The sequence below is a fragment of the Bacillus rossius genome, chromosome 16 (assembly GCF_032445375.1).
Source record: "Bacillus rossius redtenbacheri isolate Brsri chromosome 16, Brsri_v3, whole genome shotgun sequence".
Classification (NCBI taxonomy): Eukaryota; Metazoa; Arthropoda; class Insecta; order Phasmatodea; family Bacillidae; genus Bacillus; species Bacillus rossius.
This window is the reverse complement of record NC_086343.1, coordinates 4741642-4769092: the sequence shown is the minus strand read 5'-3', so window position 1 is coordinate 4769092 and position 27451 is coordinate 4741642. Positions and strand designations below refer to the sequence as shown.

Here is a 27451-nt window from a genome sequence, read left to right as displayed (position 1 = left end):
TTCACGGAAGGTTTGGCGTGAGGGGAAGGAATGATTGTTAACCAAATCATATTTGGTTCGCTGCTAAACAAACACGTTTTTGAAGTCTTCTGATTCTGTTGTATCCTTCCGCTACATTGTAAAGAAACACTGCCACAAGTCATGATGAATCACGTGTCTTATACTTGTATTTGAACCTCGATGACGCATTACTAACTGTGGAACTGTTGCACGTATAAATATATTACAAATTTATTACATGTATTATTGTTGTTGCCTATTACTAATTATTAAACTTACTTTGTAAGTCGTTACCTGGAGTTATAATTTTCTGACAAGAATCACTAAGGCCCGTTCTAAAATGACACGGAAACGAAGACGGATCACGTAAACGTAGACGAATCTCACTAAACAGTTCCTACAATGGCACGCAGACGGAGACGTATCCGTAAGGATAATCTCAGCAATGCTGAGCTCTTCCATTTACGTCGCTTCGTGCGACTGATAGGAGCCGCTTACTTGGCAGCGGTGGTTTTCTTCTTTGTTTGTGTTCTAAATACATTAAAAATTACAAAAATATCTAGTGTTCTATTATCACTTGGTATTTTTTTTCTTATTATATTTGTAAATCCTGACCGTGTTGTAATCTCGAAGCTCAATTAAAAAAAATTAATTAATATTTCGCAACCTTGAAATACTAACTCATTAGTTGCCGTTAGTCAGAAGCTTCTTTTCAGTGGTGGATACAGAATTTTTTTTTCCAGGGAGAGGTTTGAAAAAAAAAATAGAAATTAAAATTTTGTGTAAACAAAAACTGACGTTAGCAACAAGGGTTTGGACTGTTATATTATCTGTCTCAAAATGAGTCACTTTCTGTGAAGCCTGTTGTTCCAGGCGTTTAACAATTAACCCTTCATCTCCAAACATATTTTTGTCTGGAGAGGGAGGGGGAGTAACGTCACCCCAATTTGGGCGTCTACCATTGCTTTTTTTTTTTTACGTGATAACGTCTTATAAATCGATGAACGCCGGCTGCACGCACGAAAAATTGTCACGTTCCGCCTGAGCCGAGCGTGCAAGAACCGGCCAACCACCGTGCGAGAAAATATTCTTTAATATCAAACAGGTTGAGGCGGGCTTTTTAACTAATTGTTCGTGATTATATTTAAAAAAAAATATTTAAATTAAATTTGGAAAAAAAAATGTGAATAATAATTTGAAAATTTAAAAAAAAAAAAATGCAAAATTTCATCAATGTTGTCTTATGACGTTATCACGTAAAATTATCGTCCGTAAACCGATTTTACAGACAACCCCCTCCTTATTTTTTACGTAAGCAGATCACGAATACTTCCATCGACTGCATTTGTAAAACGTGTTCTTCAAACATTCCCTCAGCAGAATTCCGAGAAGGTTGTTGGAGCCAGGGTCGTAACTATGGACTACTTTCCACCTGGGGTGAGAACTCGTCTTGACGAGACAGACAGACGTCAATCAGGGCGTGTGACGCGTCACCCAAGGGCCGGAAGCCCGCAGTTAGAGGTAGTTTTCATGGGCGAAGCGCGCTTCACATGAGCTCTGAAAGTGCCGCTCTGCAACGACACACATGGGCTCCCATATTCGATTACGGGCCCTGGATCCAGGATCGGAGACAAACACCCCCCCCCACACACACACACAATTTTACTATCACGTGCCACATTATAATTGCACAGCCAAGAATACATAAGCAATGAGTTTAAAGACGAAAAGACGAAAGTTCTTCGTAAAAAAATCATCACGAGCTAATAGCCCAGAACCTGCCGGTGTAAACTCTTCTTCAAGGTGAGAAGAAAGCAGTGCAAAATGAAACCGCCGTAGAGATGAACTGTACTTTTTTTTTTTTTTTTTTTTAGAATGTTGTTTAACCTGAAAATACAGGGTATGATTATTACCGATGTTCGCAGTCTTTCAAGGGCCATTGTCCGAAGTAGCTTGGCTTCTGGGTTGTAGCCGCGTCCTTGGGCGAGTAATTCACCGACGTTTCGGTCGAAGTTGCAGTCGCCATCATCGGGGAGCAGTTACCTACTAGTGTAGTTACCTACTAGAGTAGGTAACTGCTCCCCGTTGATGGCGACTGCAATGTCGACCGAAACGTCGGTGAATTACTCGCCAAGGACACGGCTACAACCCAGAAGTCAGGCTATTGTAATTATTACCAGTTTGGTACGTCCAAACTAAGCTTTATTTATAAAATATTCAATATGTTTTTTTCTAGTTTGTAAAAAATGATGATAGTTAAACATTTAAAAATAAACAGGGCTGGGCCCGGGCCAATATATGGTCCATTTTTCTCTTTTCTACCTGGAAAACCTGCCAACCGAATTTCCCAAGGAGTCTGCATTGAACTATGTTCACCGCTGTTCATTGTTGAAATTGTTGGCCAGCATCTTGTAGTCTCATAGCCGCACGCCGTGAAGGAATGCATGTGTCAGTCACAGTCTTACTGTTCATGGATTACAAGCCACAAAAAGCAAAGAAGATAGAGAGTGGCAACTCAGTGCTGTAACTAACGCTCTTATTTTCTTTGGAAATCCGAGAACTGTGCGGGAATTGGAGACAACCTAACAACCTGAAAGTCGTTAAACTTTTCGAAAGTAAATGTTGGCAATTTTTTTTTGTGGTCGTTATTTGCTAGGAATATTAAGCCTATTAAGTTTAAGATTATTTATTTTTCAATATGGATAAACAAAAAAAATGTATGTTAAAATCCTTCATCTTTTGTTTCAAATATTAAAAAACTTCATGGTCGCAAAGTTTGAGTGCTAAAGATCGTAACCTCAGTTTCTATTGCAAAAAAATACACAAGAGAAAAAGCAAAACACACACACTCAAGATTTTGATTTGCAGCCAAGCTTATTTCATTGTTACCAAAGTAATTTTAACATTAGCAAAATATTATTCCAAAGTATAATATTTTGACCAGGGGTGCAACAACTAAATTTCCAAGGGGGGGGGGGGGGTAATATACCTTTTTATAAAGAATCATGGATCCCCCCTATTGAAGAGGGGGGTCCGGGGGTCCTCCCCCGGGAAAATTTGTATTTCAAGGTGGAAAATGGTGCTATTTAAGCAGTTTTATTATTTAAAAATTGATTACACAGCACTTTATTTGCCCACGTTTGCCCCCACTTCAAGGTTTCAGAGGGGGGGGGGGGGCAAAATACCCTTGCCCCCCCCCTGTTATTGCGCCCTTGATTTTGACATTATAATCCATACGCTACTCTGTTAATACACCATTCCATAATTTCTGAACTAAGAATGTTTGTAAATACTATTTTTTATTTATGTTATTATGTTTAAGAAATGTCTATGTCTTCCTTATACTTAAAACTTAATTTTTGATTTTGAAGTTTCTCAAACGCACAGTTTTTTTTTTTGTGGCCATATTCCGTTTTTTTGTACAGTCGCGCCATCCTGTTTCAGTGCGCCTGTGGTGACGTCGCTCCCGCATCATTGACGTGTACAACGGGTTGCCTAATTGTTTATCGGTCAGGCGTTTGGTTTCTATATAGCGGCGGTGGGGAAGAATTTTCCCTCGTATCGTAGTTAGAAGCGTTGTCCCCTCGTAACTTTTTCAGTTTTGTGGTGGAATGAGTTCTTATTTTCCACCTGAATCAAAAATCATAACTGGGATTCCTTCCTAGAAACAGACGTAAGGAAAACTCACAGATAAATCAATGGTTGTAAACCTAGGATGGAAGCTTGAGAAGCTGGTAAGGCAGTTTATTTAAGATTTGAATTTTGATGTGGGTTCTATGGGAGGAATGATAGATACGGTCACCCCTTCCCCACTTAAACCGAGAAAATATTTTTGTGGGATAACAAAGACAACATAGTACCTACCTACCCCAAAGTTTTCATTACTTTGCAATACGTCAAAAATACGTTAAAATATCGTTTTAAATGACTATAAATTTCCCAAAATTTTGGATTCTCTATTTAACTGGGAGTTAATATTATACAATACCACGCCCTCACAAGCTTTGCTTTTGTACACGTCATAGTAATAACATTATTCACATACTCATTAACAATTTCAACAAGTTTGATACACCAATCTCATCTGTTTGACAATCGTATAGGCATGGAAAAGTTTGTATACTACATACCATTAAAATATAAAAATATTTGGTGGACGTGCGGATGATTGTGGACCACTCGGCTTGTTGATGGACGGGTCATTGCGAGTCCAGCTTAAGTTGTTTATTTTCTGTTTCTGTATTCACTTATTTTTTTTATTGACGTGACAACGTCTAATAAATCGATTAACGCCGGCTGCACGCACGAAAAAGTGTCCCGTTACGCACATTGTTCCATTACGCTGTGTTCCGTTACGCCGTCGGCGAGTGCAGTAATAATAGTTTATGTTACAATTGACTAAAAAATTATGGTGATTAATATAATTGATTATAGATATTTGATTACAGTTTATTTATATGAAAACTTGTTCATAATTGTATTTAAACTTTATAGCTAAACGCCAGTTTTTAAAATTAATTACAAGTCATCTACACGTGAACTGTTTCGTCGACTGTTTATAAAGTGAAGTGAAAAGTTAATGTGATTTTCATTGCTTATTACAACAATTTCGGCAATAAAGGTTAATTAGGTATTCTTGCATTTTAAAAATCTGTTTACTAGTATAATTTCAAGTATTTATTTATTATTTTATTATTAAAATAAAAATGATTAAATTTTATTCATAAAAGTATGCAATCGTTTCATCAATGTTTTTTTATGACGTTGTCACGTTAAACTATCGTCGAAAACCGACTTTACAGACATCCAATTTTTTTGAAATTTTTTTTAATCCAGAAAGGGAAGGGGGACCTACCTCCGTGGCTACAAACCCTGCCACATATGTAGTTACAGTTTTTGGGCAGAGCACACACAGGTCTCTGAGTTTCAGCCGGACGCCAAATGAGTGCGCGAAAGCTTCGTGGTGTGCGTGGGGGACGCACCACAACGCCGAATTACCACAACGCCGAAAAATGTCATTGCAGGACTGCCACAAAGGTTAGATTAGGTTAGACTAGGTTAGGTTAGATTAGGTTAGACTAGGTTAGGTTAGACTAGGTTAGGTTAAGCTAGGTTAGGTTAGGCTAGGTTATGTTAGGCTAGGATAGGCTAGGTTAAGTTAGGTTAGGTTATATTACGCTAGGTTAGGTTGTGGTATTTCGGCGTTAAGGTACATTTAAGAAACACACACAAATTCATTCAGTTATTTCGGCTTTGTTATACACAGAAGTTTTTTAGCTGTCGGCGTTGTGGTCAATTTTGACATTCGGCGTTGTGGTATTTCGGCGTTGTGGTAACGACCCCAAGGTGTGCTAAATCGGCTATCCTCGTGTCCACTTTTCCAGGGTGGACGGCTGGGCGAAGAAGCTCGGGGTGGAGCTGTGGCACTGCGGAGGCTACGTCACGCGCCGCGACGAGATGCTCCAGGTGAACCCCGCTCTGACACCAGTTCTACAAGACACACATCATCAGTAGGGACCGGAAAAATTCGCGGGTTCAATGACCTCTAGGATGAACTCCACAGTTCTACGTACACTCGGTCAAATGTCACCCACTCATTGGCTGCTGTCTTGTGAGACGTCACAACGTAGCAACCTGTGATTCGATAAAGCTTTGGTCGGGTGTTTTCCATTTGCCCAGAGTCATCCAGGTGAGTTGTGAGCCAATAGCAGAGGCAGCACTGAGGTATAACTATTTGTATTTTAGCCTATCGCGAAATTAACCCGCGAATTTTTCCGGTCTCTAATCATCAGTGTTTCATTGACATATTTTTCTTTTCTTAAGTTTTCATAATTGAGAAGTTCTAAGAACCAGAGGTGGGTCCAGAGGGGAGAGGAAGGCATAGCGGCATGCCCCCCTCCCTTCTCCCTGAACACTGAGTAATTTTTAGATTTTCCACTATTTCCTAGAGACCTGCCAAATTCGCGGTTTCGATGGCCTTCAGGATAGACTGCACATACCCCTGTGCACTCAAGCAAATAACGCAAGTTCATTGGCTGCCGACTTGTGAGTCGTTTTAGCTGGTTTTGTCTGTGATTCGATCCTTCTTTGGTTAAAGGGTTTATAACTGGTTGAGATTCGACCAGATGAACAGTAAGCCAATAGCAAAAATTATCTAAGAGGTATATGTGTTTGAATTCTAGCATATCACCTAAAGAATCCGCGAATTTTGCAGGTCTCTACTAATTCCTATTAGAGACCGGAAAAATTTGCGATTTCACTGACCTATAGGATAGACTCCATGATCCTTTATGCACTCGGGAAAATTACATCTGCTCATTGGCTACTGACTCGAGACACCTGTTAACTGTGTAGTTCGTGATTCGATACTTCTTCTGTTGAAGTTTTTTTTTTTTTCACTGGCTCAGAGTCCTTCAGGTAGACTGTGGCCCAATCACTGAAGCAGCAGAAGGGCAGACTATTTGTATTATAGCCTGCCGCGAAATGAATCCGCGAATTTTTCAGGTCTCTACTAATTCCTTATCATAGTTGACCAAATTTCCTAAAGTATTACTTTACTGCAGTGCTATAGATAACAGAACGTTTTTGAACCACCAGTACAATGTTCTAAATATCTCAATTCTAAATGTAGTAAAATTGTATTGGAAAATTTAATTTCGTCCTGCCCTGACCCTTATTCTAGATCCACCCTTGCCAAGAATTATTTCAAGTGAATTATTTATTGTTGTTATATTTGCAGAACAAAAATTAATTTAATACTTTAGCACCAAGTGTGTTGATGTATCTGTATAGGGAAACATTTAAAACTATCTATATGGGGAAAAAACATAGCACAATTTTAATAAAAGCATCTGAACCCATATTGTATTAATTTATTTAATGACTGACATGTTATAAGTACCTACAGTGTCTAAGTGGTTGGTCCAAATGATACATGTAAACAAAATAATTAATAAAAATAAAAAATCAGCTGTGCTTAAATTTATTTTACTCAAGGCTGTAGACATAGCCAGGATTTGTTTTGGAGGGGGATTTCCTTGTCATTGTTTGTGAAGAATATACAGTATAATTTAGTGCTTTAATAAAACCAGTTTTTTTTTTTACTTCACGGCCTAGAAAAGAGAACAGGCCTGTCATGTATAATCTGGAACAAACAACACAATTTCGATGGATGGTATTATAACGCAAAATGTTTGAAATGTAACTACTAAACGCAAAGAGTATCTTCATTCAGAATACTAGTGGAAGAAGGCTTCACCATTGCTTAGGACTAATTGAAAAGGTAAAATTTTTACATTTTTTTGTTCTTTGATTCACGTTGCTTCTCACAATAAAAGATGCAGCATATTAGTTTATCCCCTTTAATTCAGTGTATTTTGTAGCATTTTCGTGAGAAAATCCACTTTTTTAAATGTTTGGTGGGCTACAGCCAAAACTTTCAACTGTTCTTTGGGCTCTTGATGGCTTTGTACAGCTAACGTGACGAAGAAAGAGACATAGAAGGAAACAGAAAAAAAAGGATTGTAAGAGAGAGAATGAGAATGAGAAAAATATATAATACGAATGAGTAAAATGTAGGTATTTATTGAGAATCAGTGGTGTATCCAGAAGCTCATGATCAAAAACTAATGTTTTTGTACCTTTCCCAGAAAACGTCATTTTCTAGTGTAGGCAAAATGCAATTGGAAAAACGTATGTCTACGTAGCGAGATATCGCTGCGGTAAGACACTGTACTTCAGCGTTGGCAGACATGTACCTGACCCCTGGGTTTTGGGTTGGGGTTTTTCCATAAAACCCAATTGATAATCCCAGTCAATAACCCAATTTTTTTTAAATATTAATATAAATAAAATTGAACTTTTTAAATACTTTAAGCGTCAATAAAAAAACTATCTTCTTCAAACATTTAAAAATAGACATGTATTTCCCCCCCCCCCCCCAAAAGTAGGTTGTTAAAAGAAATAAAATGTACAGTAAATATCAGTCTTGGTGAAATTATTTTGCATACATACAATTTAAGTGATTTGATATGTCCGGGGAAATAAAATTAATTATCACTTTCTTTTAAAACCATGAGGGGAAAAGAAAAAGGGAAGTTACAGTTCTAAGTTTCTTTGTTACATCGTTTGAGCAGGAGAAACTCGGGAAGCCTAAGATGTGCATCAAGTTATGTCCCTGCCCGAACACGCCCGAATATTCACCTTCGGCCAACCTCGGGATTAGTTTTATTTTTGCGCAGGAAAAATGAATTCAAATATTAAAAGTGGTCGGTTAGGTTAGCTGCATTAAAACACTTTAAAACACTATGGACGGTTAGTTAGGTTAGTATGGCTACATTAAAATAAACAGAGAAATATAAATATATATAAATAAACCCGAGGGTTGGCCTCAGGTGAATATTCGGGCGTGTCCGGGCAGGGACAGAACTGGATGTACATCTTAAGGCTTCTCGAGAAACTCAGGTGAGCGCACCACGCACGGGACGGGTTGTCCCCTGTTTGCAGAACTACAAGGAGGCCAGTGTCATGGAGAGGAACGGCAAGGCGCTGGTGCTGGAGATAGCGAGGGAGATCAAGAACATGACGGATCTGAAGATCAGCGCAGTCAAGGTGAGATGAAAAGATGGGAAAGTTACGTCCCAATTCATGTATGTGTTCAGTTTGCCTCAGTTGTGCCCAGTGGCGTAGCCAGGATTTGTGAAAATGGGGGTGTGTGTTAAGAAGCATGCGCCCCCCCCCCCCCCGTATTAAAGCGGGTAAGGTCCGGGGGAGTCCTCCCCCGGGAAAATTTGTATTTTAAGGTGTAAAATAGTGCTTATTTTAGCAGTTTCCGGTACTTAAATTTAAATATTGTAATGGTAAATTTTTTTATTAATTTTAATATGAAATTTGCTTGAGTGATGAATAAGAATTTAATTAAAGATTTGGTGCTAAAAAGGAGGGGGGGTTTGAACCCCTAAACCCTCCCCCCCCCCTGGCTAAGCCCCTGGTTGTGCCTACTCCACCGCTTGGCTTCGTCCACATTGTGTCAGAAATGGTTCTGTGATCTTGCAGCAACTTTTGCAGTATTTTAAGCATTACACTGTATCTTGAACGTGTGCTGGGCGGGAGCAACCATTTCCCAGAAAAAATTCTACCTAGTGGGACAAGTATGATTACATGTTATGCTCTTTTATTGTGTTTCGTTTTTTTTTTTTCATTGTTTTTGATTCTTTTTTTATATCCCCGTGCACACCCTAGTACCTTCTTTATGAGGTGTTGGTGTGCATGTCACAACTGAATAAATAAATAAAAATAAATAACATTTTATGTGATTCTGACACATTTAATGCTTTAAGTGTACATATTACCTAAATGTTCATCACTGAAGTTACTGATGTAACATATTAATAACCCATTTCTAGAGACCTGCAAAATTCGCGGTTTCTATGGCCTTCAGGATAGACTGCACATTCTCCTGTACACTCGGGCGAATAATGCAAGTTTCATTGGTTGTTGACTTGTAAGTCGTCTCAGCTGGTTTTTTCATTGGTTGTTGACTTGTAAGTCGTCTCAGCTGGTTTGTCTGTGATTCGATCCTTCTTTGCTTGAGGGTTTACAATTCGTTGAGATTCGCCAAGATGAACAGTAAGCCAATAGCAAAATTATCTAAGAGGTATAATATGTGTTTGAATTCTAGCCTATCACCGAATGAATCCGCGAATTTTGCAGGTCTCTCCGGCCATTCCTTATGAGTAGGCCCATGAAGTTTTCGCGAAAAGATTTATAGACCAGCTTTGTGTTAAAAAAACTGTAGCATCGTCTGTGTTCCGTGATTGGTTGTGTTTCTTTCCGTTGCATGTCTACTGTCGGTCCACAAATCACAGTCGTTCATTGCGGAAGCCGACACGTTCTGACTGGCCCGGCCAAACAGGGCACAATGGCTTCTCTCGCAGACGGCAGCCAATCGCAAGGAAAAAAAAAAAAATCGCTAACGCGGACATGACTTTTTGCAGTCTGACGAGCGATCAGATTTATTCGCGAAAAAACACCTGCCCTACTTATGAGTCTAATATAGGCCTACACTCAGGGCCGGCGCGTCCATATAGGCGAACTAGGCAACCGCCTAGGGCGCCAAGTAGCTGGGGGCGGCGCAGCACGACACATAACAGCTCATATAACATGTTTAACGATTATTGAAACTAGATGAAAATGGATTTTTGTAACAGTTTGGAGTGTTTATATTGATATAAGTAATTATTTAAAGTCCACGGTGACCTGTTTATGATTTGTAATAAGTAAAAAAGTAAAAAAAAAAAAACACAAACCTGCTTACATTTGATTGTTGACAAAATCTTAGGCTTACGTGATGTATTTTGAGGCAAGGAATATTTTTTTGGGGTGTCCGGCCGGGGGGGGGGGGCGGCATTAAGGTTTTTCGCCTAGGGCGCCAATTTACCTTGCACCGGCCCTGTATACACTTCTGGAACTGTATAATGATTACGGGGCAATTTTATTTTTGTTGTGCCCTCATGGACACGCTGGAGAACTCCGCCATGGTTTAAGAAAGGTTTCTGTAACATTGCAGCAACATTTCAATGTTTTCAGTGGACGCATTCTACCTGAATCGCGTGCAGCATGGGAGGGGTTTGTGCTTGCGCAGCGCATCATGGACACGGTGGAGAACTCGGCCATGGTGCACCAGACGGACAACGTGACCGAGTACCGCTACTTTAACGTGAAGCACCTGAAGACGCCCGACGAGCCGGCAGACCCGGACTGCGACGAGGACCTGGAGATGGTGCTGACCCCTGACGCGCACTTCAGCGGCGTGCCCGTCAACACCAGCTACAGCGCCGTGCACGTGCCCACCAACGTCTACGGCGGAGGTAGCCTCCCTCCCGCTCAAAGCATCCACCCTTCCTCTCTTAGCTTCCACCCTCCCTCCCTCCCTTAGCTTCCACCCCCACTCCATCCCTCTCACAGCTTCCACCCCCACTCCCTCCCTCTCACAGCTTCCACCCCCACTCCCTCCCTCTTTCAGCTACCACCCCCCTCCCTCCCTCACACCATCAGCATCAAACCCCTCCCGTCCATAGCTTCCACCCCCTCCCTCCCGCTTTTAGCTTCCACTCCCTCCCTCCCGCATAAAACTTCCACCTCCTCCCTTCCTCCCACCACCAACTTCACCCCCCTCCCTTCCTCCCTGCCACAGCTTCCACGCCCTCCCTCCCTCCCACCCAAAGCATCAAACCCCTCCCGCCCGCAGCTTCCACCCCCTCACATCCACCTTTGAATATATATACTGTATAGAAGTCGCGAGTGGATAGGATTTACTCTACGGTTTTCAGAAGCGTATGATGAGCAGCTTGGGAACTTCACCGCTGCAGTGCGCCGCTGTAGCGCCCTGTATCGTCTTAGTTGTTATGTACACGTTAGAACGCAGCACTGTCGCCCGCTGTCATTCCCCGCACCCCCTGCCTATCATTCACTGCAGCTCAAGGTCGTTCAACGGGAGGGGGAAGGGGTGTTTGAAGAGTTCGACACTTGTCCGCTAGGGACCACCACAAGTCGATGCCCTAGAGATGGTGGCGATTGCGGCGGTGAATTAACCAACTACCTCAAACCGTATTAGAAATTTTAACCTGGGCTGGCGACTTCTATACAGTATATATATTCAAAGCATCCACCCTTTAACCTTGGGAAGCCTTTTTTCACAGACGAGAGAGCCATACCCGAAGTTTCCCGAAGTTCATGCTCGCTTTTTTTCCCCCCGTTCTATCTCATTGTATAAATCGGTGTGGCATTAAATTTTGCGGTCGATTAGGATAGGTTAGCTACATTATAAATACCTACTTTAAAATATTGTGGATGGTTGGTTATATTAGGTAAGTATAGCCACAATAAAAAATACTGTAAAATCATTTTATGGTTGCTTAGCAAATAACTTTTTTAATATGTAGCTATCCAGGGCTAGGAAACCGTTTACATGATTTCACAGTACCTTTAATGTAGCTATCCTAAAAAAATCAACTGTTCACAATGTTTTAAAGTATTTATAATGTAGCTAACCTAACCGTTTACAATGAACAAAAAAAAACCGTAGATGCACGATCGGGAGTTTGGCTCTCTCGTCTGTGAAAAGAAGGTTTCCATTTAACCTCGGGACCTCGCGGCGCCCAGAGGTTTTTTTTTCCTAACCTAAGTTAAAACTAAGTGTGTAAGGGAGGGGTCTAGGTAGGGAAGACTCTTAGTGCGTCTCAGGGCAAGCCCTATACGCTCTAAACATGCAGGTTTTTAACCATGCAGAAAAGGTCACGTGCATCATGTGCTAGGAGGGGATTGGCCAGCCATGGCAGACGTTTTCGCCATGACTAACTCCCCTCACTCTTAATTCTAGACTAAAACTAGATAAGTTGGGCCCAGGTAAAACCTCCATAGACAGAGGGAAAACCCTGGGCACATACATGCGGGATGCAAAGGTCATGCATTATTACAAGTAGGTGGATTACAGGAATAGAAGGATGGTCCTGGAAGAAGAGTGGGGCGTGGTAGAAGTTCTACTATGCACCCTTTCTCACACCTACAACCTTTCTCCCACTCTCCCTCCCACAGCTTCCACCCCCTCCCTCCTTCCCACCCTCCACACCCCTTAATGGGAAGCCTACGATTCACTCGTCCTTCTGGACATACTCGAATACTCATGTTGGCAAGCCTTCTTTCAACAGACGAGAGAGCCAAACGCTCGATCGTGCATCTTCGGTTTTTTTTTTTTTGTTCATTGTAAATAAATGTACAACTCATGATAACTAATGGTCAATTAGGTTAGGTTAGCTACATTATAAATACTTTAAAACATCGTGGACGGTTGATTTGGTTAGGACAGCTACATTAAAGATACTTTGAAATCATGTAAATGGTTTCACCCAAATAAATACACCTGTTGTGGTACGGGAAAAAAAAAGCGAGCATGAACTTCGGGTTGGCTCTCTCGTTTGTGAAAAGAGGGTTTGCCAACGTGAGTATTCGGGTATGTCCAGAAGGACGAGTGAATCGTAAGCTCACCCCCCCCCCCCCCCTCCAAACAAATACTGGTTAATCACGGACCTCGCGGCGCCCAGGGGAAGCCATATTTTCACAGACGAGAGAGCCACACCCGAAGTTCCCCGAAGTTCATGTTCGCTTTTTTTTCCGTACCACAACAGGTGTATTTATTTGGGGGAAACCGTTTACATGATTTCACAGTATCTTTAATGTAGCTATCCTAACCAAATCAACCATCCACAATGTTTTAAAGTATTTATAATGTAGCTTACCTAACCTAATTGACCATTAGTTGTCATGAGTTGTATATTTATTTACAATGAACAAAAAAAAAAAAACCGAAGATGCACGATCGGACGTTTGGCTCTCTCGTCTGTGAAAAGAAGGCTTCCCCCGGCGCCCGGAGGCTTGTTTACCGGGACGCGTCACGAGGGAGGAGAAGGTCTGTTTCGATCTCGATTTCTGGATTACGTCGGCGCGTCACTGTCCGATGCAGACGTAATGCAGGGAAAACCTGCTACATTAACGCAGTGTATGAAAAAAAAATTTCTTCATTCTGTGAAAATGGATTATAAATGTTATTTTGTCTGCTGAGGGTTTTATAGTTTACCTTACAACTAAATAATTTTACAGCTCAATTTTTTTTTTTTTTTTTTTTTCACTATTTACTGAGGGACCTTTTTTTTTCCACCTCAAAGTAGAGCTTACAATTACCAAATTTTTGTATTCTTAATTTTATGTCATATGTAGGGATACGATTTTATGTTTGTTTTTTTTAGTTAAATTTTGTGTTTTAAAAAAGATTTCGGTGTTATTGTTTTTACCGTCATAAATTGTCTTTATTCATGAAGACAGATGTTATTTAAAAAATTTGAAAATTAATATTTCTCAATATTTTCTTCAACAAAAACATCACATTTTTATTGATACATAGTGCACTTTTACAGTAAAATAATTTGTAATAAGCTTGTATGGGACAGAACTACTCAGAAAAATTATTACAAATAGGCAATTACCTATTTATATATTCGAAAAATATGCCAATGTTATTACGTAATGTAAAAAGTGATACTAATGAGAGATGCAAGATCAAACAAAACTGAAATGATTTTTTTGCACTTAATTTAGTTACCTATTAAGCTAAATAAATTACATTAATTGAATGTACTATTGTTAAAAGATTACTATTTTGTAACTTGAGTTAAGTATTTTTAAATTTCTGTTTTTTTTTTGTTTTTTTTTTTTAAATTATTATTTTAGTTGCATTTGGATGCTAGATGGTGTATTTACTTGCATCTCATTGACATGCTTTTGTGTTTTATCGCAAAGCGCTGTATGATCTCGTCCCTAGCCTGCCGACCTCCGTAGCGTAGTCGGATGCACACTGGCTTACGGTGCGAGGGGTCCTGGGTTCAAGTCCCGGGTAAGGCATGGGTGTGACATTCACATGCTGATATTTGATTACCCACTGATTGAACTTGATGATTGTGCTGAAACAGATTGAACCATTGGCTGTTTGGCGTAGAGCTGTTGGCCACGTATAATATAATAATAATAAAAAATGTCCCCAGCCATGAGTTCTGGAGGGAAAGAGACGGTAAGTAGTGGGTGGTATGTCGTGGTGAAGTCATGGCAATGTCATTTCAGCTCCGGACATCCTCAGAGCCATCAAGTGGTCCAGCACCTTGGACCAGATATTCACCAACAACTACGCGGCCGACCCGTCGCTGTCATGGCAGTACTTCGGCAGCACTACGGGCTTCATGAGGCAGTACCCAGGTGGGTGCAATCGAGAATGGACATAAATGTGCTTAGCAATGGCGTATGTCCAAAAGCTTACATAAAGTTACTTTTTTTTTACTGATTTCATGCTTTCGGTTCTTGCTAAGACACAAAAATTTGCCTTTAAGTTCATAATGAACATCAAAAAATTTCTTGGTTTGTAAAAAAATTATCTTTTTTACAATCAATTGAATATGGTTATAATATTAAATTATTAAAAATAATGTGGAAAAACATGAAATACCAGAAGCAAGGACAGCCCCCTTGAAGCGAAATGGACTGGTTGTTGTCGCGGGCAGCCATGAAGTGGAAGAACGACTCGGTGGACATGTACGACTGCCGCACGAGGTCGTGGTTCATCGAGGCGGCCACCAGCCCCAAGGACGTCATCGTGCTGGTGGACACGTCGGGCTCCATGACGGGCATGCGGCGGGAGATAGCCCGCCACGTCGTCAACAACATCCTCGACACCCTCGGCAACAACGACTTCGTCAACGTGTACAACTTCTCCGACGAGATATCCCGGGTGGTGCCGTGCTACGAGGACAACCTGGTGCAGGTGGGGACTGCGGTGTTCGGTCCGTGGTTGCGGGAACACTACGTAACTTAGAAAGTCACAACTTAGAACTGTCATAACTTAGAAAACTGGGAAAAAATCCACGTAACTTAGAAACACACCACGCAGAACCACAAAACTTAGAAATGTCATAACATAGAAATTCATAACTTAGAAACACACAACTTAGAACTGTCTAACTTAGAAACACGTAACTTAGAAACACGCAATGCAGAACCACACAACTTAGAAACATCATAACGTAGAAAGTCATAACTTAGAAAATACTAAGTTATGTGTTTCTAAGTTATGACAGCACCCCCATGGTTGCCCGTTTCTTCGTAAGCTGGACTTACAATCATCCGTCTCATCCGTCCATCAATCGCGCGACCTGCAGCCAACCAGACGGCCCGGAAAATTCCATCTCTCTGTCCGTCGAAACCTTACCGATCTTTAACTTTCGACGGACGGACGGATTAAATAATCACCAAAATGTCAGCAAGATAGTAGCTTGGCTTCTAGGTTGTAGCCGAGTAGGTAACTGCTCCCTGATGATGGCGACTGCAATTTCGACCGAAACGTCGGTGAATTATTTGCCAAGGACGCGGCTTCAACCCAGAAGCCAAGCTACTTCAGACAATGGCCGTGAAGGCCTGCGAACATTATTGTCAGCAAGATACCTATTGCCAGCGAGATACCTATTGCCAGCGATCTATACTGTCTTATAAGGTTTTTAAGCATATTTGTATGTTTAGCTGCTTCCACTAAATGTTATTAACTTATGTTTGAACATATTTTTAACAACTGAAACTATTTTAATAAATATCAGAGTGAAAAAATTTGAATTTAATTATTTATTAAGTGTTTAACTTTCATGATCGTCAATATAATGTATGTATAGAAGATAAATTTTCATCAGTATTTAAGATTTTTGGTCTGTTGGCAGCATTAAAGTGGAAAAGTATTTGACGGACATACGGATCATTGAGAGACCAGCTTTACTTGCCATTGCAGTAAAAACTCTTTACAACAAAACTGTGGTGATTGAATTTTCGAGTATTACAAACAAAAGAATTCTTTATAAGAGGTGTAAAAAAATAAGGCTAGTGAATCTACAATATTTTTATCCTCTGCTATTCCTGGACAAAACAGGTAGAATGATTGTGACTGCCACAAAATCAGCAATGTATTTGCTATAGCAATTGGTTTTGACAGAATTTTTTTTTAATATCTATTATTCTATTTCATTTATGTTAGAAATGTACCAGATTCCCAAATCCCTTGAAGTTGTGTCCATCTGTCATAATATTGAGACAAAAAATTTTTTTTTTCTTATGGAATTATAATCAAATTTCAAACTCATGAAATCAATAAAAATCCATACATCTCTCAAGTGTTCAAGGACTGAGAAGATGATTATGTATTTTTCTTGTTTATCATGACATTCCTTTAATAAGAATGCTACAGAATTGGTGGCATAGTTTTGCAATGTTACCGCTGAATTTTGAATTTTTTTAAAAATATATTGATATAAATAATCTCGATTCCTTTCTGTAAGATTAAATATTCAAACAGTTTTTTTTTTTTCCTTAATTTTTAAACTTATTTTATGAAATATTAAAACAAGGCTATTTATTAAGACGAATAATATGAATAGAAACTCTCATCTCTTTATTATTAAGGAGTTTTCATCCAAAAGGAAATAGTAATGTTTGTTATATAGTGGTGTATAAGACTCTGTAAAGTCCATTGATGCAGTCCAAGATGTGTAGTGGTTAATGTTCAAAAGTCCAGTGATAACTTTCCAAGATGTATAGTGGAGAATGTTCAAAAGTCCAGTGATAACTTTCCAAGATGTGTAGTGGTGAATTTTCAGAAGTTAATTGATGAATTTTCAAGATTTAGAGTGGTGACACTGAATGTCAAATGTCCATTCCAGCAGTTCATTGATGACTTTCCAAAATGTCTAGTGTAGAATTTTCAAAGGTGGCAACAATTTTCCTCTCACTTTCAGGCTAACCTGCTGAACATAAGGGAACTGAAGCAGGGAATGAAGGACTTGTACACAGAGAAGATCGCCAATTTCTCAGCCGTGCTGACCAAGGCGTTCCAGATTCTTGAAGAAGTGAGCAGAGTCAAATGTATAAACGTATAACTTTTTTGTAATGAACTAGCAACATTATGCATAGTTTCCTCTATCAGAGCCTGTATAAAAAATCGTAGATATATTTGTCACCAAAGCTATTTTCCCGCGCAACATATTTATAGCTAAAAAAAGTCTATAACTAATATCAAATGTTAAAAATACTTTTGCTGCATAATCTAAAAGTTTTGGGGTAACATTATATTCCGATTAACATTATTTTCTGGTAAATATAGTAGTACATAATTTGCATGAAAAAGGATAGTTTCACAATAATAGATGACAATTTATTAAATCATAAATGCTAATTTTTCCTGCCCCTTACTATAGTTCAGGAGGAAGTATATGATTTGAAAAAAAAATTCCATCTTGGTGTCCACAGTTTCTAAGGCCATAAATATTTCCAGTCATTTAATTTTAAAATCTTAACGAAGCTTGAAGTAAATTGTGACTGGCAGCTAAAAATATTTTCCACTGTGAAGACGGCATTTACCTAGTGTTAAATTCATTTCTGGGAATGACAACACCTGAAATAATACTGTCAATAGGTACTACATCATAGCTGGAGACAAGGTTGTATGGTGGATTGCGATAAAACCAAAATCACACAGAAAATCATGTCAATACACAAAATAACACCAAAATTCAAGCTAATACACAATATAGCACCGAAATGCTATTCATATCATGGAATCAAGCAGCATTTAACCAAAAACCTAATTCATTTCAAAAAAACTAAAAAATACATCTTTTAGTGTTTTGAAATTCGAAGAATGTACCAAAGTGCGTGGACCCAAAAAAAAAAAAAAAGATTTAATTTGTTGAATCACTTTCTAACTACAAATGCTCACAGATTTATGGTTCTGAATGTATCTGTTTTAGAAACATTTATCACATATATTTTATAATTATATCAGTGGCGTAGCAGGCGGGGTGGCAGGGATGGCCCCCGCCAGGGGCGCCCGGAGCAGGGGGGGGGGGGATGGGGGGGCGCCGCCGCGACGGTTTCGCGGTTACTAAACGCTCCCCCCCCCCTTTTTTTAATCCAAGAGGGGGCGCCATTTTAAAGTCTGGCCAGGAACGCCAGTCACCTTAGCTACGCCACTGCACTATGTGTACATTACCTACAAAATTTTGGTAGAATAAGTATTATGAACAGAATTTACAAAAAATAAAAGCAGTAGCGCCAATATCTTCTGTTTTGAAAACAAACTTGGACTAGAGATGAAGCCACGGCCGAGCGCCAAACCGTGCCCGTGTGTGCCAGATGCGGGCGGAGCGGAAAGGGGCGTGCTGCAACCAGGCCATCATGCTCGTCACGGACGGAGTGCCCTACAACTACAAGGAGATCTTCGAGGAGTACAACTGGCGCGACCTGCCCCACATGCCGGTGCGGGTATTCACGTACCTGATCGGGCGCGAGGTGCCCGACGTGAGGGAGGTGCGCTGGATGGCGTGCGCAAACATGGGTGAGCATCTCCGCCCCTGATCCGGCGTGTGCCCGTTTCCAGTGGCGTAGCCAGGATTTGTGTATGGGGGGTGTTAAGAAGCATGCCCCCCCCCCTCCCCCACCGTATTAAAGTGGGGGGTCCAGGGGGGGTCCTCCCCCGGGAAAATTTGGATTTTAAGGTGTAAAATAGTGCTATTTTAGCAGTTTTCGGTACTTAAATTAAAATATTGCGATGGTGAAAATTTTTATTAATTTTTAATATGAAATTTTGTTTGAGTGATGAGTAAGAAATAAATTAAAGATTTGGTGCTAGGGTGGGGGGAGGGTGGGTTGGAACCCCTAAAATCCCCCCGTGCTACGCCCCTGACGGTGTTTTGATGTGTGTGTCGACGTGCGTTGCGGTGTTAGGCCGGGTTTATAGAAAACGCAAGAACGCAGAAACGCAAGAAACGAAACTACTGTAAAAGTCCAACCTTAACTCTTCTACCAGCACGTTTATAAAAAATGCAAGACACGCAATAACGCAAGAACGCAATGCAGTAGTTGTTCAACTTTCTACTTTTTGCATTTTCTCATTGTGTTTCGGCTTTCTATACTGGTTGCTTTAGTATGTGGAAACTGAAACTGTCATGTAATGCATATAGAAGGCTCTGCGATTGTAATTAATCGTTACGCTTGTGTTTATTTATGTTTTGGGCTGGCATTCTTCTAGTGGATACAGCGCAATGGAGGAAGCTGATGAATGTCTTGTTCAGCTTATCCAAAAAAATTCCCTGCCTGTACGATAAGTACAACAAAGATTTAAAAAAAAAAATCATGAGTTATTCCTGAAATTTTATTTTTTTGACGTTGGCGATGGCCGGCATCCTTGCATTTTTTTTTTATAAACGACTGTGAATTTGTTGCGGTTGTCGCGTCCTGCGTTCTTGCGTTTTTCTATAAACCCGGCCTTTGCGTTGGCGCTGTGGCGTGCGTGCGTGCGCGAGGTGTCGTGTTGTTGGCCCGCGCAGGCTTCTACGTGCACCTCAGCACGCTGGCCGAGGTGCGGGAGCAGGTGCTGCAGTACATCCCGGTGATGGCGCGCCCCATGGTGCTCTGGAGGAACGAGCACCCCATCGTGTGGACCTCCGTCTACGCCGACATCACGGTGAGCCGCCGACCTCGTGTGGGCCCGAGCGTACAGGGCCACAACTAGAGTCTCCGGCAACCGGGGCATGAATGGATTCATGCGCCCCCCCCCTCTCTCTTTTTTTTGGCACATACCACAAACCAATAAAACGGATGTCCGGGGGCTTTCGCACGGAAAAAAAATGGTGCTATTTTAAGCATTTTCCATACCTACATGTAACAGTGTCTGTGCTACTGTAACTTCCATGTAGTAGGAATTACAATGCAAGCGATTTCGGTGCCCCCCCACAGCTTTGCAGCCCGGGGCGTATGCCCCGCTTGCCCCCCCCCCCCCCCCCTAGTTGCGGCCCTGCGAACGTAACGCACAGCAGACACACTGCCACAGCGTTCTGTGGGCCCCCGTTGCTAGAAGTCATGATTCCCCCTCCCCTCCCCCTTTTATTTTTCTAACAGAGATAAAAAAAAATCGTTTTTTTCCTTTATGTACATTGTTTAATTATATATATCGATGGCTTGGAATGAAAACCTCGTATCTCAATTTTTGGACGAAAATACGTCTTTTATGTTTTTTGGCTGGAAAACCTCGTATCTCGCAAAATGTTTGGCTGAAAGAAATAAAATGTGCATCCTACTGCTTTCTATCGAAAAAAAAAAAAAGAAACCACGTATATCAGTAGCACTCCAGATTGTAGAAAGAAACGTTTTTTTTGTCTCTGCTGTAAAATTTGCATTTTATGAGATACAAGGTCTTCATTCTAAGCCATCAATATATATATTTTAACCTTTTCACAATTATTTTTAAAACACATTAAAACTAGTTTTAAGTCAGTGTTTTCGATTGTCGACGTAAATTGATTTCGAATAATGGCGAATAAATGAGTGTAAGTGTTCTGCACTGTCAACGTGGCATCATTGTCAATTGGTGGTGGTTTTGTTGCTCGCAGTTTTGGATTCAGACGCGTTCTGTACGCAACCAGCATATTGCGAATGATATTACTCTGGTGTAGTATTTCATCTGTAATTAAATTTAGGTATGTTATTGTTTGATTGTTTTCTATGATTTATTTTAAAATCATCTACTTTTTTGGTTTTAAGTTTATTTTTCTTTCCTTCGCAGGCCCACTGGATCAATGGGCCCCGTTACCATGGCAACGGTAGCACCGGCCATGTGGGGGCCCTGATACACTGTCGATAGAAACCTTCTGATTTCAGTAATTGGATGTTTGCGGCCGACCGTGTGCCTCGCCGTTGAAACTTCTCTCTTTAATAACCCACGCAAACGATGAAACAAAATATTCTGTAATTTACTTTACATCGAGAACACGATGGAGGTTCACGTTCACACTTGTAACGAACATGGTGACGAGAAACCTGCATATCGTCGCTTAGCAAACAGTACCGCCTAACTGAAATTTGAAACGAAATTTACTTTTGGGTTCCAACGCATTCTAGCGGACGTTTCGCATCCAACCGATACAATTTTTACAATAGAAATCCTAGAGATAGCAGCACCATTGGAAAAAAAAATAACGGCACTGCGTAAATACAGAAAGCAGACTTAATAACTGCAGTAGACTCAATGCTAAGATACCTAATAGATCTGTAGTTGGTTATGCTTGCTTTATATGTAATACTGTTTTTTTTTTAAAAATTAAAAATAGCATTACATTAAATACAGATTATACGTACTTGAAAATAATCAGTTTTTTTTTACCCTTCTGTAAAGTTACTGAAAAGTTAATTAGGCGGTATTGTTGGCTAAGCGATGAAATACTCTTAACAGTTGTCTGTCTCTATACTTTATTCGTTATTACTAGAGGCAAAATTATATGGCGAATAGCGATGAAACCATAATCACAGTGAAATGAAGTCAATACTTAGCCAAACACCAAAATGGAAATGAGTAACACCTCATAACACCGAAATCCAGCAAAATTAACCTCAATTAACTCATTTAAGCAATTAAAATATTAAAGTAACTATATAAATATAAAAGTAACTATATAAATCTTTAGTTTGGTTTTTATTTAAAAACTCAAAATTTTATGAACAAAGTTAAAAATAAAATATTTAGTTTCTATCTAGGGTTTTTCAAAGTGCATCGTTGATGCAATTGACCAATGTAAATGTGCTTGATATATAGGCCTATACTTATTCCAAAGTGCGTGGATCAGAAAAAGTAATTCAATTTTTTTTAATTGTGCATCTCTTATTGAATCAATTTCAAACCATAGAGATGCTCGCTAATTCATTTTTTATTGTTCCGAATGTATCTGTTTTCAGACCGATTTATCATTATTTAGCATATAAATTTTTTACTTGTATTTTGGTGGCGTGAGTAGGCCTATATACCAAAACAGCTTTTATAAAAAAATAAAATAAAAAAAACCACACGAAATGCTGTGTTTCAGGAATGAATGTTTGCCTGAGAATAGAACAGTGAAAGCTTGTCTGCAGGTGCCAGGCATGTAGAGCGCTCGGGCGACGCTGATCCTGATGCTGATGGGTTGCAGGACCCCAAGATGACGGACTGGCTGTGGGAGGAGAAGGAGAGCGAGGAGCAGCGCCAGCGCTTCCTGGGCTTCCAGTCGGGCCGGTCCGTGTACGAGGAGCTCGACAGCAAGTTCGTGCAGAAGGACGTGAGTACCTACCCGCTCGCCCGCCCGGACGCACGTTGCATCACGGCGCACGACCCTGGACACGCAACATGCACACAGTACACGCTCTGGACACACACTGGACACGCAATACACTCAGACGAGACGAAGTGTACACACAGTACACTCACTGGACACACAATACACACAGAGGAGATGAAGTGTACATACAGTACACTCACGCAGAGGAGACGAAGTGTACACACAGTACACTCACACAGAGGAGACGAAGTGTACACACAGTACACTCACACAGAGGAGACGAAGTGTACACACAGTACACATACTGGACATGCAATACACACAGAGGAGATGAAGTGTACACACAGTAAACTTACTGGACACACAACATACTCAGATGAGACGAAGTGTACACATAGTACACACACTGGACACACAATACCCACAGAGGAGACGAAGTGTACACGCAGTACACACACAGTATACACACATAGGACACATAATGGATACACATACACACACAGTGCATCTTCCCCCCTTCCCGCCCACCACCCCTACCACCCGCGGTGGGCGAGTGGTCTGTTCCTGTCGCACAGAGGCTCTGCCCGGTGCTGGCTGCGCCAGTCCATTCCTTCCTTCGACGATTCTCGCGGCAAGGAACTTAGTTTCATTACAGTTTCTCGGACGTATGCCATTTGCAGTTTAGCACTGTTTTCCACGAGGAAAAAAATTCATAAATGCAAAATAAGAAATGAAAATGAAAACATAAACCCACAGAGAACAAGACTAAATCAGCTGATGTCAAACAGGTAAACCCGACGATGAGCCTAAACGGTCATTATGTGACAACACAGCGACGGCAGCACAGACGAACACATTCAAACTTAAATGTCAGACAGCGCAAGAATTCCGAGAAAGGAATTTAGTCGTGAAACAAAATAATAACAGCACAGACAAACACAGTGGTCTAGCAATGACAAGACAGTTTAAACAAAAACAGTAAATGCAGGCAGAAAACAAAACCTGGTCAACGCAGCAAATATATGAACGCAACGATGAAGATAAACAGATATTGTGGGCAACAGAATACCTAACATCAAACACAGAAGGTTTCCTAAGAAAGAACAGTTGCAACGTTTCGGGATCTGGCATCTGTTCCGTCTTCAGGCACAAACAAACTGACAAACAGTGCAAAACTGCAATGGCATATGTGTATGTCCAAAAAACTGTATTAAATAAATGTAATTTCATTGTTATGCTATTAGTACTTTTATAGTCAAACCTCAACAATACAAACCTCAGGGACCATAAGTTTGTCACTTTGCAATAATCAGGTTTGTATTAACCAATATTTTTCTTAATTTAATAACAAGTTTATAATTTACAAATTAAATTAAAATAAATTAAAAAAAAAAAAATTCTCTTTTAGTATTTATTACATGCAAAACTTACCTAAAGGAAACTTGCACACAATTTTATACAGCAAAATGTACTTTATTTTTTAAACCTGTACTAATTTACAAAAGGACATAATAATAGAGCAAAGGTTTATTAACTACCTACAAAAGGACATAATGTTATTAGATGTAGGTTTGGGATTTTATGTTGATGAAAATTTTTTTAACCTGGCAAAATCGAAGTCCTAAATATTTTATTAGAAAAGCTTACAGAATTAGAAACAAGGATCATTTTGAAATATAAAAGTCAGATGATAGATACGATTTTTTTACTTAGATAAAGTATTCTAAACTTACTTGGTGTCAGTAGGTACCTACTACTTAAACATGCTTATTAAAAATTCACTACATTGTAAAAGTGCAATATTTATTAGTCAAAATCATTCAAGTGTCATATTTGTTTAATAATATTCTGTAGTTATGGATAAACAGAATTCACAAAAAAATAACCAAAGTAACACCAAAATCTCATGATATTTAAAAACGAAACTAGCCTAAAAATATAATTATATAATCTTGGCCCTAATAATACCGTGTTGTGCTCGGGAAAATTTGTGGCTGGTTCGTCACTGGCTAGAAGTTAACTAGCAACAGTTAAGAATCTCTGTGCAACTTCTAACGGTTTTTGTTTCACAGCTTTTGAGAGAGTTGTTTTTATGGTGTTTCACATTTGTTCAGTGAATTGGCTGGAAATGTGGTGAAGCGGGATTGGTTCGACCCGCAAGAGGAGTGGTTTTGAAATTCAGGAATTTCTTTGTTCTTCAGATTGACGACAGCTCAAGCGAACTGGGTAGATACCAACTAATGACATCTGTTTCCATGCCAGTTTTTGACCGGCGAGAGAATGCGGTAAGAAAATTTAGAACTTGGCTATTGATTGGTGATAAAATATTTCATTAAAATTTTAAAACAAAACAAAAATTACTTTTAAGAAATTTTTATGGCAATATTTGAAACCATAATTATTTTGATTATAATTTAAGATGTATTGATGTAATGTGCCTTTTTGTTAAGTATTGATGAACTATTAAGTGTTACAATTTGTAAGCAAAACATATTTTAATTTTTAAGGAAGTGAACACTATGTGAAATTTATTATGTGTGTTTTTAAGATTATAACTATGATGTCATTATCATGTAGATTCTCCTCTCTACAGAACCTCACCGAACGGATTCTGATAAATGAGGCCATTTGGAAAGAATATATAAGAGAGGTAGAATAAAAATTTTAACACACAGTTATTTTTTTTGTAGCAAACTCTTGCTGTATTACTCAGTGGTTAGGGTACTTTGTGCCATACTGTAATGTAGTTCGAGAAGCGTAATTTGTAACCACGGCTTGTGGATAATGAACTAGAACAGCCGTTAGACTTTCACACAGAGCTGCTAAAAACTTTTAGTCATCGAGCGAATGACTTAGTTATTTCGAAACCGGTTTTTTTTCTTTTCTTTTTTACCTATGCTGGAAAAACATGTAGACAAAATTTAGACATCCTTTCAATCAATTTGAAACTGTTAGTGTGTTAGTTTTACATGTTTTGTAAGGTTTTGCTGTTGAGTTATTCAAAAAATATACACTTAAAAATAATATTGCTAAACAATGTTACAAGTGATTTGGTCTAAACAAACTAATTTGCAAATCTTTTGTTATAAAACTACAGTAAATAAAATTGTTTTCTTACACCATTTTGCTTGATTTTTTTTCATTAGTGTCGATTTTTCTTTAAGTCTAATATTTCAAAACATTCATCTACTATAACTCATATTGTGAAACAAGGAAAAAATAAAGCAATACCTTACAATTTTATGTAAAATTATATATTTTTAAACCAGCAGACATTGGTTTAATGCACATGTTTAAATATGTAAAATTACATAAAATAATTTAGTAAAAAAATTGTTTTACTATAAAGCACAGCATAAAATATGATGTTAATAAAAATTATTATTAATTTCAACACTTAATTTTGATTTTAAATATTAATTTTTTTATATCATTCAAATAAAATTTTTTGGGCTTATGTTGTTAAAAATTATCATCAATAAATAATTTATTACTAACTAAATGTATTTAATAGTTTTTCAAAATTATCAGTTACGTAACATTATCTCGGGTCATTGAAATACTTTAATTGTGTAATGTCTGCTGGAACTAGTAACATTTTTTTTTTTTTGGCAAAATCATGGCTTCAACATATTTCATCATCTGTTAAAATAGTTTCTTAGTTCCTGTTCCTAATTTTATCATTCTTAACTTTCACACTAGTGTCTAAAACAATCCATCTTTAATCTTGACTTTAGTATGCTATATCATTTAGAGTAGATTGCCTTAGTTTTTCAACCCTGCATGGGTATTATTTGGACTGACAGAATGTTGCATATATTACGTATCATGTTGTGTGTGTTACTACTAGGCTAGTACAGTCTTACATTATGTCTATGCTCTTATGCTCTTTGCTGTGTATTAGATGAGTTTTAGCCGTGCCTTATACACAGTCCGCAAGAGATGTGTCATAAGGAATGCCTCCACGCATTGGCTCAAAACTTTCCTTCTCAATATCAGCTCTCAGCCCGTGCAAACTACGCACGTCTGTCATTGGTGGGCGGTCGTAAAGCATTGAAAGTATTTGTTAATTGAAAAATGTTCTCTCCTCCCCACCCTAGTGTCGAAGGTAAAACCGAAACATTGTTTGTTACCATAAATGCTCTGTTAGCGCCGTTTAATCGACTTTCAGTGTTTTGCTGTTTTTGCAGTCGTAAATGAGACAGAACTACTCAATTTTATGACTTTGGAGTGTTGAAAACTTTTTTTTTTTAACTAATCAGCTGTGTTTCAAAATTTAGCTCCACTGTCGTATTTTGGAGCCTTCTTCATCTATAATATAAATGTAGTAGTTAATTCTTATTTATCGGTAATAGAATGAATTTATCTAAAATTTTATTTCTGTTGGTATCCATTTTATACACCAAAACACTCACATTTAAATGTTGCAAATTTTTTTCATTGCAAATTGCAAGGTAACTCACTGAAAGTACAAATTTTTTGTTGATATTTAACAAACTTAAAAGAGATGGTCAAAAGCTTCAGATAGTTTCCTTATGAGGCATTACTTAACGAGACTTGAGTCTAGTAGTTTGCTACACTATTGAAGATGCTCATAAGAAATAGCGTGCTGAAAACACACGTCTGAATAAAATCTTTTGAAGCCCTTTACTTAATTGGGTAATGGTCTGTCCTGTTTTGTGTTTTAGTTTTTTTTATAGTCAGTAAATTTTTTTAATATTATATACTTT

The 27451-nt window shown here is 39.1% G+C and overlaps 1 protein-coding gene across 2 annotated transcripts in view; it reads left to right on the top strand.

Annotated features, from left to right (window-relative positions):
- LOC134540436 (voltage-dependent calcium channel subunit alpha-2/delta-3) overlaps positions 1-27451 on the top strand; it is a 78550-nt gene that overhangs the window by 1227 nt on the left and 49872 nt on the right. For both annotated transcript variants that reach the window (XM_063383187.1, XM_063383186.1), the window contains 10 exons: positions 5385-5466; positions 8506-8610; positions 10643-10868; positions 14671-14802; positions 15105-15364; positions 17376-17486; positions 18772-18973; positions 19965-20101; positions 22596-22721; positions 24923-25006. In XM_063383187.1, coding sequence (XP_063239257.1) covers positions 5385-5466; positions 8506-8610; positions 10643-10868; positions 14671-14802; positions 15105-15364; positions 17376-17486; positions 18772-18973; positions 19965-20101; positions 22596-22721; positions 24923-25006 — 1465 coding nt within the window. The remainder of the gene's footprint in view (positions 1-5384; positions 5467-8505; positions 8611-10642; positions 10869-14670; positions 14803-15104; positions 15365-17375; positions 17487-18771; positions 18974-19964; positions 20102-22595; positions 22722-24922; positions 25007-27451) is intronic.